General features: G+C 40.1%; 1 protein-coding gene across 1 annotated transcript in view; it reads left to right on the top strand.

The window, feature by feature from the left end:
• The window catches only part of galnt14 (UDP-N-acetyl-alpha-D-galactosamine:polypeptide N-acetylgalactosaminyltransferase 14 (GalNAc-T14)), a 188,229-nt gene that overhangs the window by 149,601 nt on the left and 21,130 nt on the right, over positions 1-17,498 (top strand). Inside the window, exons 8-13 of the mRNA XM_073492794.1 lie at positions 542-626; positions 5,186-5,289; positions 8,761-8,887; positions 12,056-12,148; positions 14,239-14,322; positions 16,952-17,096. Coding sequence (XP_073348895.1) covers positions 542-626; positions 5,186-5,289; positions 8,761-8,887; positions 12,056-12,148; positions 14,239-14,322; positions 16,952-17,096 — 638 coding nt within the window. The remainder of the gene's footprint in view (positions 1-541; positions 627-5,185; positions 5,290-8,760; positions 8,888-12,055; positions 12,149-14,238; positions 14,323-16,951; positions 17,097-17,498) is intronic.

The following is a 17,498-nucleotide window of genomic DNA, read 5'->3' as shown; positions in this document are numbered from 1 at the left end:
GATCCCGACACTCACACACACATACACACGAGTTAAGACACACACACATACATACTCACAGATGGGGATTGGGAGTGCTGTGGCAGCAACTCTCTGGCCTGTTGTATTGCCATATCAGCAAACACACACACCTACACAAGCCAGCACACACGTTTAGTTTTTTATACAGACAGAAAACAGACAGAAATCAAAGACAGAATTGGAACAAATAAATGTACAGTTTGTTAAGAAATTAGTAAATTTGATGCCAGTTATTAGCCAGTTTTTACTACACGTTTGTATATGAATTCTGAACATTTTTTGTAATATCAGCAAAAGGAAATATGGCTCAGTGTGTGTTTCATTATTTTTTGTTTTATGAAAGCATAAGAAGAATACAAAATTAATCTGTACACATGTAAGTCTACTGTTACTCGAGTATATTATTGTATTTCATTGTTTCCCTCCTCCTGCAGCATTTATCTTACTGTAGTAAAGTTTTGGTACAATACAGTATTTCTGTATGATATGATGTTTATGTATCTACTTTTTCCCCTCTCAGGCTTTGATTGGAGTCTCCATTTTAAGTGGGAGCAGCTGTCGCCTGAACAGAGAGCTCGTCGGACCGACCCGACCCAGCCAATCAAGTACTGTAATGCAAACATAACATAAAACATAAAAAACACACATATACAAACATAATGTATAGTGCACATATACACACAAATGTAGACACAAAAAACAGACAGGTGTAAGGAAGGAGAAGGTGGGGAAAATAGGTGGAGGAGGAAGAGGAAAAACTTGATGACACAATAGAATCACCTATTATTACTGTTCTTTAAAAACCTGAAACCTCAAGTATGTCTCTAACACAAGAAACTATCCTTCTCCAGCTATTCACCGAATAAGTGAGGAAGTTTCCCTCGTGTTCAGAAAGTTCAGTAAATAAATACATGAAAAGTTGGCAGGAAAAGTTTGACGTGGGTGTTTAACCCCAATCTTCGCTTCCTGTTTTCAGACTCAAGGGGAGAGTTTTAATTGCTGCTAAATGTGTAGTGTGTGTGTGTCTGTGTACATGTACTTAATTTAAACTGTATAGAAAAACAGTTCTTTGGTAGTCTTTACATAATTATAGAAACTATTATATTATACACATATTAATCACAAAAAATACATCCTGTTGACAACTATATTTCTCTGCATGTATATCCAAATATTAAATATAAAGTATTTCACATTAGTGGCTCTATGTAGAAGCTGTACAAATTAATTAATTATTTAATACAAACAGGAAATTCTGCTCTGGTCTGTGGTGATATAACAAAACATTTTTTTATTGTGCAAGCTGGATGATCATCAAACAATCAAAACACAACATTAACAAACACACACTATTCTGGTGAGTTCATTTCAAGACACCGTACGGGTTATATACTACAACAGTTATCTTCAGATTTGATCATGAGCATGTACATGTTTTATGCAATACTTACATAAAACGGGAAAGTTCAATGCCTTTGTATTCCTTTGCTTGCCTGAAGTTGTTTTCACTTGATCACTCCTTTTGGTGGCTTAAAGACTTGAAGATTATAGTAGTAATGATTTTTATTCTGTGCGCTTAAAAATATTACCTTAAAAGGACTTCAAGGTCTCTATAGATTAATCTTTATTAAGCATATCATTTATTTCAGTCATTCGTTCACTGGAGTTTACATTGATGCTCCAAAAGTTAGTGAGGCGTTGCATAGGTCAAAAAGATTAAATATGAGGCTAGAACAGGGACGGTGAAATTTGACACTGAAAAAAAACAAAAAAAACTTACCATGTAAAAAAGGACATACAGTACATGCAGAAAAAGTCAGAAGAGTTGTCATTAAAAACAGGCAAAATACAAAAAACAAACCGAAAAAAATTGTAAATATTTTCTTCAGTGCCAACACAACTTTTTCAGATTTAAATGCTCCAATTCCAATATTTCCTTTGTCTATTCAAGTTTTGTTTTCAATGCCAAATTGTACTGTCACTCAACACTCAACTAAACGGCAACAAATAGACAGCAAGTCCAACCTATATGTAAATGTATCAGTCTGCATTTACATGATGCTCCAACATGAACATTTTTAGTATAGCTATGATGTTTCAACATTACATCTGATTGTGTAGGTCCACAATAACAAAAATAGAAATAAATCTGGAGAGAGACAATAAATACACCCACTGTGTCACAATAGATGTAGCTGTGGGCGTTAATTGCAGTGCTGACAATCAGCAATCAGTCAGTAACAAAGGCGTCAGCCTGGTTTGACGTGTTATTGCTGCAGCGCCCCCTGCTGAGCTGCGCTAAAGAACTCCATTCACTGAAAGTTTACACAAAATCTAATCCTCAATGCCTGACGAATCATTTGCTTTGGGGAGATGAACGAACAAACAAAGGAAGGCAGAGGACCCAAAGCCTAAAACACACACACACACGCACAGTTATAAATATTAAACTTTGGCAACGCTCATTCTTCATAAGTCAGATTGGTGGCAGGAACCCAGATATACTGCTGTGCCAACTTGAGACTGTCTGACTTACTGCATGTTTTTTTTTAGTGGCAGAGTGTTGAACACTTACAGATGGATGGGTGGCGAGATGCCTGTGTGTGTGTGCGTGTGTGTGTGTGTGTGTGTGTGTGTGTGTGTGTGTGTGTGCGTGCGTGCGTGCGTGTGAGTGTGATGGAGATACATGTAGCGAGATGGAGTGTAGCTCGTCAGTCTCTAGATGGATGTCAGCATGCGTCTTCTGTCTGTGTAACGTCAACCTGCGGAGGCTGGACTGAGTCACCGTATCCATCTGGGAACATACACGTGCACAGACTTATAAACTATACTTGTAACCTATACCTTGTAACTTATAACCCTTTACCATCACAGTTTACATACATACTGTAACTATAGCTGGTCAATTAACGGAGAAGAAGTTTCCACCACTTTCCAGACTGACATTCACAAAGCTTGAAAAAACGCCGCCCCCTCATTGATTCCAGTAGAGGCGAAGTCCCTCCCTTTCCAGTGGGCCACCATGAGACCATATTTCAGAGACAAATATGTACATTAGTCAATGGCAAGAGACAAATATTCTTTTGATCCTGTTTGAATTGTGCCGTGAATCACACATATGATGTTTGTCACTTTAAAAGATAATTTTAAAGGTCATTAAAGTTTGAATTTGTCATCAAACTGTTGAAGTATAAGACTGTGAAAATATGTGATTAGAAAGACTACACAGCCAAAAGTTGCGAAAGTGATGTTGTCTCATTTAAAACCTACCAAAACCTTCGCCCACTTAGCTAATGCTTGTAAAGCCTTGAAAGTGCCGCCAGTGTGTCATTTATTAGAATATTTTGTTATTTATGCTAGTTCTGCAGAGCACCAGTATCACCTATGATTTTTTCCCCACTGACCTCAACAGGAAACTCATGGATAGCCTACCTGATGAAGGTTTGATGACCAAAATTTGGCATTCAATAAAGCTGATATATAAATGAGGACAGGATTGGACTTGGATAATCATTAAGGACTTTTCAATTCAACTATTACAACTAAAGAAGTGAAGCTGAAGGGTGCTCTGGAAGTGTGTATGCCCCATGTACTGAGGTTAAGACAAGGTTCAATTCCAAAAATATTGGGGTGCAAAGGGTCGACATCTGAAGACGTCATAAAAACTACAAGACGTTGTTTTTTTTATGTCTGTATTTGACTTTGAAAAGATTTCTAAAACCAAAACATAAAAACTTTTATTCTGACCCCTGTTCATGTCACTTGGACGTCAATCATGAACTTCAAAAGGACATTGCAAAAGAATTCAGTCTGGCTCGTCAGTGGACGTCTTTTGATCGTTTGACAAAGACGTTGTAGGACACATGTCGGATGTGTCTTTGCTCAGTGGGATGGTACCGTAACAGTGCAGGGTTATGGTGTCTGATAAGCCTTCAAAACTCGTTGAGGTAAAATGTGGATCAGTCTGTTAAGGCTGAATACTTTTTGTCGGACGGTAATGCAGATTGGAGACAGATGTGCAGTCCAAAATTGTTTTATTCACAAGAGTACTTAGAAGCAGGGAGCAAGGAGGGCAGGCAGGCTGGATGCAGAGGTATGGTGTCAGCGAGGAGAAGTTACAAAAAGCGCAGGTGAGACTGCAGGCTCAGCAGAGAGACACTGGAGGATCTGCACAAGAAGAGGGGGGTAAAAAAGCAAAGTGTGAGACGAAGTGAAGGCTAGGAAAAGCACTAGCAAAAAGACTCGAGCAAAAATGTAGCTGGTAATCACTTGAGAGAGCGCAAGGTATAATCACTGACCATGGCAGAACAGTGTGGCACTGGAGTGATAGAGAGATCAGGGTAATGTAGCAGGAGGTGATGAGCTGATGATTGTCAGGTGTGTCCCTCTGCTGCAGCAGAAACCAGCAAGCCACACCCACAAACACACACACACAGCAGGTGAGGGAAAAAGGAGGGGGGAAACAGGTAGGGAAAACACATCAGGGCTGACACGGCACACTCTGTGACACAGTCCTCACAAAGCTAGTACAAGAGCACACACACATACACACAAATATGCACCAGTCTCGTCTCAATATATTTAACTGCCAGGTTATTAAATGCTGATTTCTTCTGTTTCCTCTGTGGCTTACAAAGCAAGTGCTTTACATACACACATACTTACATTCTTTTAAACACACAAAGACAAATTGAGCTTGAAAAAGGTTTTATGTGCTTCCACCCACATACAATAACACACACACGAAACACAGAGTGCTATTTGCAGGCAGTGGTGGCAGGATAATTGTTGATGAACAGAGGGTATTTGATGACACGTGTTGGCCCTCAGCAATTCGCTCGTCACATTGTCCAGATCATGATTCAGCCGCTGATTGTGCCTGTGTGCGAATGAGTGTGTGAGTGTTTGTGTGGCAGCCAATAAATAGGCTCTTTCCTATTCTGGAAAACACAGAGATAACCACAGGTGGTCGATGAATCTTTTCACTTTTAGATTTGATTTGATTCAAGAAAAATTCATGCACAGATTACACTGAGAAAAAGGCGAGGACACCATTTGCAGTACAATAAAATTACAGCAACACCTTGCTTCTGTTTTAGAAGCCACCCACACTCTGTCTCTTCTTGACCCCCCCTCTCTTTGTTTTTTCTTGTTTCTTTGACAGGACACCCATCATCGCGGGTGGGCTCTTTGTGATCGACAGGTCCTGGTTCAATCACCTCGGCAAATACGACACAGCCATGGACATCTGGGGCGGGGAGAACTTTGGTGAGTCGTTAGTATATCTAGACTTCGACTCAACCCCATGTCGATGGAAAGTTGGGTGAAGTTTCGTAGTCCACAAAATATTTCTGGAGCTTCACAGCAAAACAATGCTGCAGGATTCTCCTAAACAACTGAAGTAGCTGGGGAAAAAAAGAACTGAAAAAAAATCACATGAAATGGCTCCATACATCTTGATTGGTGTAATCCAAGACTCCAGAAGCCCTAATATCCCCAGCTGATTTGAAAAGACATTATTTACACCATCCACGTACTGAGGTTGAGCTTATGCACCCACTTCAGACAATTTTAGATTAGCAGCTACAGTGAAGATTTTGACTTAAAAAAGGGTGTAAATAACATCTTTTCAAATTAATTTGGGATCCCAGGGCTTCCAGATATTTTGATTTTGCTTGTATTGAGACAGTTTTTCAAGAGGGGGCGAAACCAACAAGCGTAATCCAGATCAGTACTGTAGCAGTTACTTTTCCTTCAAAACATTATTCAAAATCATATTTTGTACCAGTCAAGATCGGTTTTATATAGCCATCATAAGAAAGTGCACTAATGGCTGAATGAACAGCTGAGTAGATGACAAGAGGATGGTGTGATTAAGTTACTGAGTGACCTGATCTGAATACAAAGGTCCTTTAACATCAGCTGAATGAAGGTGAACTTTTCATTCAGCAGAAAAACGTCTTCACAGTCTGACATCCATCCAGCTGCAACATCTGGCTGTCCTGCTGCTACCTGCCTCCAGTCATCTCAACTCTGTGTGTGCTTTTGTGTGTGTGTGTGCTCAGTAATACAGTGTCGGAGTCAGTTCGCTGATTGCTGTACTGCTGCTTTTCTCAGATCAATGAAAGCCTGTTTTATCCTCTCTCTCTCTCTCTCTCTCTCTCTCTCTCTCTGACATGCACACACACACACACACACTCATTTGATCTCCAACATGTTTCTGTCAGTCTCACAGGCTCTATGTCAGTATCTCAGTATCTCACTGAATTCTCTTGTTCTCGTTTGTACTCTCTGCTGTTTCATCTTTACTTCCATCTCTCCTCTCCCTCATCACATCCAGTCCACGCTCTCATTTCCACTTCCTCTCTCCCCCTCATTCTCTCTCCCTCACAGTGAGTGTAAAACTTTGTAAAGTTCTCAGCATCTTGTTCTTGGGGGAAACTGTTCCTCTCCTCAGAGCTCACAGACAGGCAACTTAAGCAAAGTTAGCTGTGTCTTTTATGTGTGCTGCTGCGCTCACATCACAGGATGAGCACAGTATAAGCAGGTCAAATGAACACACATGTCGACTAGCTCTCTCACACACACACAAGAATCAGACAAACAAATCAGAGTCCGTCAGCGGGTCATCAAATATTCACAGAGGTTTGGCCCACTTAGCCGTGATACAAACTAATGAGGACACGCAGAGAAGGAACGAGGCAAAGCTTCAAATGAACAACAAGCCTGAGAGAGCAGGTGAAGTAACACAGAGACTATGAGTCATCTGATGGTATACATCTTTTGGAAATAAGGATGTTTATTTATATAGCGTCACAAAGTGCTTCACAACAAACATAACACAGGTAATTTAACACAACAAGGGTTACATTTATTCTTGACATGGTGTGGGTGATGTTGAGATGTTTGCCTTTTCATTGGACTAAGGAATAAAAACATGTTTCAAGAAAAACATAACACTTTTAATATTCACCAGAATAATGCTGCTGTTTGTTATAACTGACAAGATTCCTTTCGGTGAAATGGAATATTGGCTGATAATGACGACATTCGGGGTAAACAAACACATTCTTTCACCAAACTGCAGGAAATGTTCTGCTGTTTTAGGTAACCTTTCTCCCTGCATGAAATTATTTTGGCACAGTGATCACATTTTGCTGTTAGAATCCTGTCTTTTGTGAAGCTAAAGCCCCATTCGGATGGGATTATGAAATATTCACTGTGCTCATCGTTAATTTAACTCCAGAAGGCATTTCACCCATCAAGAAATTGTAGAATATGTTCTGGTAAGACATGAACTCTCTGCAGGACAAAGCAAAAAGCCTCCCCTGGGGGCACCAGAGAGTTGAAGCTGAGGCAAAGAAACTGTGAGGTAGTTTGGGTAAAAAAATCACACTCCTTCTTGGCTTGATCACTCAGACAAATCTTAACACGGGACACAGGTTCATAAGTAATTATAACATACACAACAAGCCCACATTAAACTAAGTAAGTTGGTTTGCCATGGTTTAGTAATTAGGGCAGACTATGTGAGGTTAAAGGCTGATCCAAAAATATGTTGTTTGAGTTTTCTTTTGAAAGAGTCGACTGAGCTGGCCTCTCAAATTTGGGTGTGAAAACAAAGAATTAAAGGACACATATTATGCTCATTTTCAGGTTCATCATTTTATTTTAGGTACTTTAGTGCCCTAAAAGCATATCAGTTTTGTCATACTGTCCGGTGCTGCATCACTGTATTCCCTCAATCTGAAACACTCCTGTTTTAGCTCCTGTCTCTTTAAGACCCACCTCTCAAATACCCAGTCTGCTATGATTGGTCAGCTCAAACATGCCTGACCCAGCACTGCTAACAACAGCATTACAGCTGTGCTAAATCAGTTCTTAAGTGCCAAAATAGCTGCTAGGCATTCATTATGCAAATGTCACAGAATTAAAGGCGGGATAACTGACGAGGCGTTGGAGGAGCAGTGTTTTCTGTGGGAGAGAGGAGCTTCTGTTGATGCAGCTATGGCCTTTTTAAGTTTAAAGATCATTTACAAGCACAATAACTTACAGTTTAGAACACACTGAAGGAAAGGAAACACCTTTAACACCTAATTTAGCCTTTTTTTAGTGATGTCAGTTCATCAAATTGTGGACAAATATAGGGTAAAAAAAAACAGAGGCCTCAAAGACTACAAGTACCTCCTTGAAGCTGACATTACAACAGCCCAACTGATGAGGTTTGAGGTGGGCTTGCTCTGTAATTTTCTGTTGTTGTTACGGTTCTCAACAAAGGACTATATGTTGGCATGCTTCCATCTATTGGATGAGCAAGAAACATTTTTAACTTTGTTTATTTTCACACAAAAGTCAAATAACACACTGAGCTGATCAAAAAATAAATGATTTAGAAGGACAAGCAGTAAAAACTCAGAGATCCACTTTGAAATAGAAGGACATTCCTCTCAATGGGACTTAAATTACAGATGGACTGGCCAGTTTCAAGGATTCAATGTGTTTGTGTGAATTTCTTGGTATAGAAAATGAAGGAAAAGAAGGATGTCAAGGATATCAACATGATTTTCTTCTGCACTTCAGTACTTACATTAAGACTCGAGAACACTCTAAATTTATATTCTTTGTAATGAAGCCAAAATAAAGCAGCACGATGAAGTAAAATATGACAAGTTTATAATAGTTTCAGGTATGAATATTCATGACATTTACAAGGTTGTTGTGCGTGTCTGGTGTGTGCAGAGATCTCGTTCCGGGTGTGGCAGTGTGGCGGCAGTCTGGAGATCCTCCCCTGCAGCAGAGTTGGTCACGTCTTCAGGAAGAAACACCCGTATGTTTTCCCTGAGGGTAACGCCAACACATACATCAAGTAAGTCCCTTAAAGAGCTCTGACCGATTATTAATGTCAGAATTTCCATCTGTTTGAAATTCCAGAGGGGTCTGGATTTCTTTATTTCTGGCAGTTTGAGGCAACCAGAAAAGGTTAAAACTCCAGCGACACTTGTGATGTTTGTGTGGTCTTTATACTACAAGTGCTGCTGGAGTTTGGACCACTTCTGACTAGATGTGCTAGAAATCGCTGCCCACAAGAAGTCCCACAACTGATCAGACCAAGTTTGATATTATGGTGGCAAAAATTTGTGTTCCTCCAGGATTTCTCGGGATGACTAGTGATGTAACTGATCATAGTCGACCTGTTATATATTGTGTCATCCTCCTCTGTCTTCATATAATACCTTTTGGAAAATTTCCAGTTTCCAGTTCCGTAGTTATTAGATTAGAAACATGTACAACTATTAGCACGTTTCTTTGATACTGCCATTGAGCAAGCTTCAGATTTTGTTTCGCTAAATAAAAACAGAAAACTGAGCCATGTCTGAGGCTTAAGTGTTTTGTGTATTTCATAATGCACGTGTGAATGACTAAATGCTGTTTGGGACAGAATGGTAATTCATTAATCACGCACAAGGTCTCCACACAGCTTCATCACAAATACATCATCCCAACTACTGTGTCCCAGATGTTTGGGGATAATGATTGAAAGTTTAAATGAGAAAATAAATTATATATGGAACACTTCCTGAAGAGGATGTGATGTGAGTAAAGTCCGTCCTCTCCACTGTGGGAGGGAGGAGGGAAGAAAAACAAAAAAAACAGACATCAGCAGCTCCCAGTGTTCACCTGCTGCCTTTAAACACATAGCTCTGTTACAGAAAAGACAGCCCAGGTGTTAATGTTGCAATGCAACCCAGACCACCTCCAGATCCAGATTCTGGTCGTGATGCATTCTGCATTTGTTTATACTTTGCATTAAGGCAACACACTTTTTCATTACCCAGATATGATATCCAGATACAGAGCCATGTTTGTACCAGGTGTAAATCCTGCCTACTCTCATTCTGTTCAGTTCTGTTTAGCTCACTGCACGTTATTCACCCACACTGCACAAACACTGAAGCACATTGTCTCTATCTCTCGTCCCAATTTACTCTTTTTCTCTCTCTCCGAAGTAATTAGCTATTAGCTGAGTTTCTCTGAGCTGTGAACTATCTCATTGAAATGACAGAAACCCTCCATTACAGGCATTACACACACTGGCTGTGGCGGTTTAATGAAAGGGGAAGAGAGAGAGGATATGAGATGCTTGTGGGCGTATAAACATAAATACGTGTCATGCACAGGCTTACAATTAAAAAATCTCATACACACACACAAGGTCACAGCAGCAGGCCTCGGCGAGGGAGGAAACAGCATAATCTTTGTAATCGAATTATTATTAAGCAGCTCTTTTTATTTAGCATATTCATAACCTAGACTGCCAGTGCAGAGCCTCCAACTAATTAACCGGCAGAGCAACACGCGGGCAGACAACAGCAGCTTTGTATGGGAGATCAGCACTGATCACAAACATCAGGCCATCGTGATGCGAATAAAAGTCATCATCTGCCGAGCTGAACAGATGTTGCCTCGGAAACGGCCAACAGGGAGCAAAATGAGCAACTAAACAGACCGACTGGAAAGAGAAAGTCTCTGTGTTGCTGCGGATTAGCTAGTTCAACACCAAACAATAAGTTTCTTTGAACCGTTCAGCGGAGGCTTTGCTCCAAAGTGCCATTCAGCAGCGAGAGGCGCATCTTTAGGGAGCTGAAGCCCTCCAACCTGGCAACGTCAGTGCCTTGCTCCACCCATTACGCCACAAAGGGAACTCAACTTTCAACCCTGGCCGTGTTAATGCTTTGCTCACATCATGAGGTTTATGAGTTACTGAGCTGTGAAAGGAATAATCCATCAGATAAATCTTCTGTCTGTGGATCCCAGGAGTTATTTTGCGATGAAGTGCTGCAATTTAGTTTTCAATGAACTCGCTCTCCCCGTCTTCTACCACCATTTGTCATTCTCAATGTTTCCCAGAATGCCTTTCATTACATGCCTAGACTCGATATTGGCCTTTCTGTGGATATTAAGTAACAAACTGTTTTTATTTTTTATCTTGTGAAATGTATAAAAGAAACAAGCTCTATCTCCTCATTCCACACTGTTTTTGTTCTTATTCATCTCTCTATATAACACTGTGATGGATACACCATGCAGTGATGTTGAAAGTGCACTCAATTTTGTAAACTGAAAGGAACCAGCATCCTTATTGTAGCCTTGATTAATCTATTTATACGAGATCAATTCACATGCAGTCTGAGCACATTAGTCCTGTTAATGGATTATTGGACTGCCTGTAAACATCCTTCTGTCTGAACAGGTTGAAAGGGGCAGGGAACAGAATACAGCTTATGTTAATAGGATAATATTGTACTCACAGCTCAAAGGCTCCCAGGCAGCTGTAAATCCACTTTAACAATGATGTGAACAGTGTTCGGTGGCTGCGACACAAAGCTCAGAGTGCAAACGCTGCACGCTGTCTGTTTCCCGTGTGTTGTGTCAGTCAAACAGAGAATCAGCCAGCAGGAGAGTTAGTGGGATTATTAGTGTGTGTGGGTAGTGTGTAAGTGCAAGTAATTGACAAGTAATTTGTTTGGTACTAAAGTTAGTCAATCAGGAGTTTGTTTAGGCTGTGAATTCAGCTCAGATGCAAACCATAAGATTACTGAAACTTTACACACCTCACACATAATGACTGTACTTTTAGTTTTGACTGCTCTCCAAGCAGGTATTAGTTTGAGTTTCTTACAGAACACAATTAAAATAAATTGCACAGGCTTGAAACTTTATGAAGATCAGAAATCCATTTGGGTAAACACAATAATTGCACTCATTTTAATCGAAGGTTACATCATTGTTATTTGACAGTTGAAAGCAGAGACTGTTGGTACATTCAAAGAAAGTCACACGATAACAATAAATGCCAAAAAAGTCACGTTATCCACTTCAGGATAATCATGTTGGCTGACTTGTTTGTCTTCTGGAGGTAAATGTTTTCACCTGAATTTCAAAGTAGCACCATTTCTGTCCAAGTACAACATAAAGCAAATATAGCTGTGTCATGGTCTTATTTCTTTGTTTGTGTGTCTGTGTGTGTTTGCAGGAACACACGTCGCACAGCTGAGGTATGGATGGATGACTTCCGCCTCTTCTACTACTCTGCTCGCCCTGCAGCACGGGGAAAATCCTACGGAGAGTAAGAAAACACACACACACACACACATGATTTTCACACTTGGTTCCAGACCTCTGAATTGCACACCACATCTCTAATATCTTCAGCTATTCAAACAGGATTGGCATTGTGCTGGTTGATGGCTGTGTCTCCACTTGGAAAAACAACACAGTAAATACAAGCTTTGTTGGCAGGATTAGGAACAGCAATGTCATCTTCTTGTGCCACAGCCAGAAAAACAGTGACAGGAAAGCTGTCACGCCGAGTGTTTTTTAAGGTGCATTAAACCGTAACATTCCAGGTTTGTTTCCAGCATGGTTCCTTTATTGAATCTCATGCCTTTTGCTTTTTTCATGTTTCCTCTTCTCATCTGTAAGCCATCAAATGCCCCTTTCGCACCGGACATAAAAGCCTTTGTCTTCAATGGGAAAGGGTACAGTCATTCATTCCCTGGTCAAATGACTCTGCAACAGTCAAGGGTATTTATCAGCTCAGTATTTATCAGCAGTAATGAAAATATGACACCCGGGTGGACACACAAATTATTGCTATTCAAGCAATGCTTGAATATCATTCAGTTGGTGTTGAGTTTGAAAGAGACTGAAGTAAAATATATAAAAAGGTAACCACCATAACATTGTCACTGGCCTCCAGGCTGCATTCTGCTGTTCCTTGTTTTCCGGTGCGTTAGTGACATATCACCCCAGAAAAAAAACAACAACACACAAACAGAAAGGCAAACTAGTCTACTGGCAATGGGAAAGGAGTCAATCGCCTGTATTTTTGTGTAATAATTGTAAAATAAAGGCAAAACCCGACCAGTACATTGGTTGGCTAATATTATCGACCGATATTGGCCTCTCACGGGTATTTCGGTATTGGTATTATTACTAAATTCAGTAAGTTTTGGTGCACTGATGTCATTTTAGTCTATAAAGTTTATTGTTAAACCTTATAATCTTATAAATCTTTGTCACAAGTGCTTGTTAATGACATTTGAGGGATCATTGCAAACAAATTGTGTATATCAGTCACTAGGTTGATGTTGGAATTTTTCTACTTCCCTCTGCCAAAAATTGAGTATTGGTCAGGCTTTAAAACAACAACAAGGGTCAGGTTGGCACAGCTGTACAGATCCTTGCAACTCACAGAAGTAATAAAATATAAAGTCTTAAAAAGAGTTAAGTACTTCTAGCTGCTGTACTCACAATGCAAAAATGCTGTGACTCAAATAGGGCCATAAAGTAGCCCTGTTTGTTGATTTGCAGCAGTGCCCAAAACACAACCAGAGATACTGAAGGATTAACTATGGAACCACATCTCAACACTTGACATTTACCTTAACCTTAAAGGGGAACTGAACACCCCTCGAAATCTTGTTTATGCTGACCTCTAATGGTTGAGAGGCATGATTTGCAGAATTTTTCATTGTTGTTCGTAAACACACTATTCGAAGTTGGTCCCCTTCGGTCAAACAGACACACAGCTCCTTATGAGAGCAGAACAGAGAGATGGAGACAGCCATGTTACCTGCGTAGATGTACTTTTATTTGAGTCTACACATTGTTTTCTTCACTTTTCAACTCGCTGCAGTGATGTACAGGAGTACTCAAAGACTCTGTGACAGTACTGTTTGGTGTCCCAACAGGTGCAACAGAGCACACTTCTGACCACACACACTTTAAACTTTAAACCACAGAGGGCAGTGAAAGATCAAAACATCACATCCTAAGCCAAAGATTAACCTTAACCTTGGACCAGTGTTTTGTCCTTAAATAGGAGGTGCGTCTACACCATGTGATTTATACAATCAGACTCCTACAAACACAACAGGAACAGACATTAAAACCCACAGCTGTTCATAAATGTCAGTGTTTATCTGCCGGACACATGTAAACACTGACATTTAAACACTGTTTAATGGTTTTATCTGCCTGTTCACATCACATCACACACTATTTTTCTGCAGTTTGTCACTATGTTATGACTACTTTTGCTGGTCTGAGTAGTTGTGAAAAGGGTATTAAATATCTGATTAAGTGTTTCTCCTTTTGTCTTTATCTGACTCTCTGCTTTTGTGTTTGTGTGTGTATTTTTGTGTTTTTCCCCAGTATTCAAGGCAGAGTGGAACTCCGCAAGAAGCTCAAGTGCAAATCCTTTAAGTGGTACTTGGACAACGTCTACCCAGAGCTTAAGTAAGTGTGTGTGTGCGTGGGTGTATGTTTTTGAACTTATCTGTTCAGGGAGAGAAAGCTTCTGCTGAGTACGCAACTGAGAGAGAGGAGAAATTTCAAGACTGACACCAACACTGGCTTATTACTGCCCGGGGCATTTTAAAAATTAGATTATTTCTTTATTTTTCTTTGAGGTTTTGGTGCCTAGTTTGTTTGTTTGTAACTTCTAAAGAGAGTTTATTCACCATGGGGAGTACTACTCAGTCCGTAAAAACAGTTGTATGTATAAAGCCTTGGCTCGAGAAGTGCTGTGTCAGGTTAGGACGTCTCAGCCTCTGCTGCTTTGATTTTGAACACTCAGTTTATACTCTGTCTCTTGGCTTTTGGCTCCGTCCCACAACTTTAGTACTCTCAACTTTCCCAGGGACCCCAAAAGAAAACTAGCTACAATAAAAGATGATAGGTAAGGATACAAGCTGAGAAGAGTGGAGCTCAAAAGTTTAATTCCAAACCTGTAGCTAGCTTAATTCATTTGTTTTATTTAACCTTGGTTTCACCGTTTTTTTAAGGGAAACCTGGCCAAGACACTCAGCAGCCTAAAAGTACATAGTTGTTGTCAAAAACAATACAATAAACAAGAATAGGGAACTCATATCTCAAAAGGAGAATAACATTGGGAGTCAGTTTGTAACCAGGGGGTATATCAGGAAGCAAGTTTGACATAGTCAGACTTTCTTTGCCTGAGCTGGCTCATCAAAACCTAAAACCCCAGTCAGAGATGACAAGTCCCACGTAGGCTTTCCTCTTCAGGCTCTGTCCAAGGTCCCATAAAGAGCGGCGTTTGGTGCGTCATTTTACCTTTCCTCTGCACAAAATGCAATAAACTACCCTTAAGGGTAGTTTATTGCATTCTGTGTCTACACCAAGAACGTTAACTATAACAATAATCATCATTCTCATTTTAAAAATTCTAACTACAGTGGATTGCGGAGTCCTCACCACAACCGCACCAAAACTTTAATGACAGTGGGGAACAATATCATGAGGGTCATTTTCAATACAATTTTATGAACACTGACAGCCAATCAGAATACGACCGAATTTCTAGGATCATCAGTTAGCTCGATTTTGTGACCTTTGCCTTCAAAATAATGATGCCGAAGTACTGAAACCGACCTCTTGTATGTATGGAAGCTAATTAATGGCATTAAGGAGACAGTTTGTAGATGGTCTATTCCTTCATTTGGAATTTAAACGAGTTTAAGATCTTCCATGCTGAGGATGCAGAAATAGACAGATGCCCTTTTTACAAATTTCCATCTGAACATTTGGGACAGAGAGTTAAAAGAAGTCCTGAGAATTCAAGGGGTCATATCGTCTTGTTATCTGCAGATATAAGAATGTATTTTTTCGGGCAACATTTATTTGCACTTCTGGAGTTAGCACAACTAGCTAGCTAACAATATCATTCTACAAGTTGTAAATTATACAGCTTGTATCAACACTGGACACCTTTGAGGCGCTTTTTGTCTGATTAATTGTTATGTAAATGTAAATCTGTCAAAATTCATGTCCCCAGTGAGAGTATACCTACTTCCAAGCACTGACACACACACACACACACACACACACACACACACACACACACACACACACACACAGCCCCATCTTTATGTCTTTTTGAACACCTCATTCTGTGCCTTCCTCCCTCCTGATTGGCTGAGCTCCCAGGGGCCCTGGTTCCTCAGACTGACTGCCCTATCTGCGTGCACACACACACACACACACACACCATGCTCACACACTGTCACACACACACAGAAACACACATTAATGCTTTTAACATTACTATCCCTGGCAGGCTCTTTCATTTACATACAGTACAGTACACACAAACACCATTTAAATACATAATACAAATACCTTTAAGAAATATAAGAATTCCCTTTTACTGTAAACGCTTCCTCTCACTTTCACACACACTTCAACATATACACACTCACACACACATTTAAATACCCATTTATCCACTGGAGGCTGGTGTTAATCCCCCAGAATGGAATTAACAGGCTCGCTCTCAAGGGAAGATGGACCTGACCCTTAAAACGCAGAATAACCTTTAACGGGTTATTAAAACGGAGAGAGATAGCAGATTGAATTAATGCTACAGGGCTTAAGCCCGAGTTTATAGCGCGAGGGAGAATTTAACAGGAAAGACTGAGAAAGTTTATCAAAGAAGGAGATTGGGAGAAAACTTTCTGAAGTAATGAGTTTAGAGAATCGCAGCCTTCGGCGGATTTGTTAAAGGTGCAGCGCACATGTGCAGCGCACATTTTTGAAAAAGCTGATAGATCAGTGTCAAAGTTAACGTGATATCTTGATGTAGTTAATGGGAGCACGACTGAGATGATTGAGGTCTTCTGTCTCATCTCAGTCAGGCTGTTAGTGTATCTTAAAATTAAGATGATATATCCTCGAAACCCTCTTATGTCCACATGTGGTTTTAAACATTAAAGGGTCAGTTCACTCCAATGAACAAAAAAAACAAACATATTTTCTTACTCACCTCTCGTGCTTTTTAGCTGTACAGCTTTGCTGTTACATGTGTTGTATTAGGTTGTATTAATTATATGTCTGTTTCCTCCATCAGGGTCCCGGACGACTCTGACTCTCAGTCCGGGGTGATCAGACAGCGGCAGAACTGTCTGGAGTCTCGCAGGGTGGAGGGCCAGGATCTACCTGTGCTCACACTGGCTCCCTGCATAGGAACAGAGGGGGTCCCCGCCATCAACCAGGTAGGTCAACCAGGAGTTATGATGACTTAGTTTGTAGCACAGGAAATATTGTAGCTCTCTATACCATGAACAATCAGGAAACAAATTAATCTGGGATACAGTGAAGGGTGAAGACATCTAAAGACATTTGACAAAATCAGCTGATGTGAAAATCATAAACACCAGGGTTTTTCAGTCATTTACAGATTGTCATTCCAGACAAAACAGCAGCTTAATAAACTGTTTGGTTACGTCTTTTTTATGTATAATCACTATGTGTGTGTCAGAGTTTTAGATTACCTTAGCATCTCTCAAATTATACAAATTTTTTTCCTCACTTTTGCGATTGTGTCTGCAGCAGTTTTTTTTTTTTTTTTTTTCTTTTTCTTTCTCTTTCTTTTATCAATGGGGGAAAGTTGAAAT

This window comes from Pagrus major, chromosome 22, assembly GCF_040436345.1.
Source record: "Pagrus major chromosome 22, Pma_NU_1.0".
Classification (NCBI taxonomy): domain Eukaryota; kingdom Metazoa; phylum Chordata; class Actinopteri; order Spariformes; family Sparidae; genus Pagrus; species Pagrus major.
This window is presented reverse-complemented; position numbering and strand designations above follow the sequence as displayed.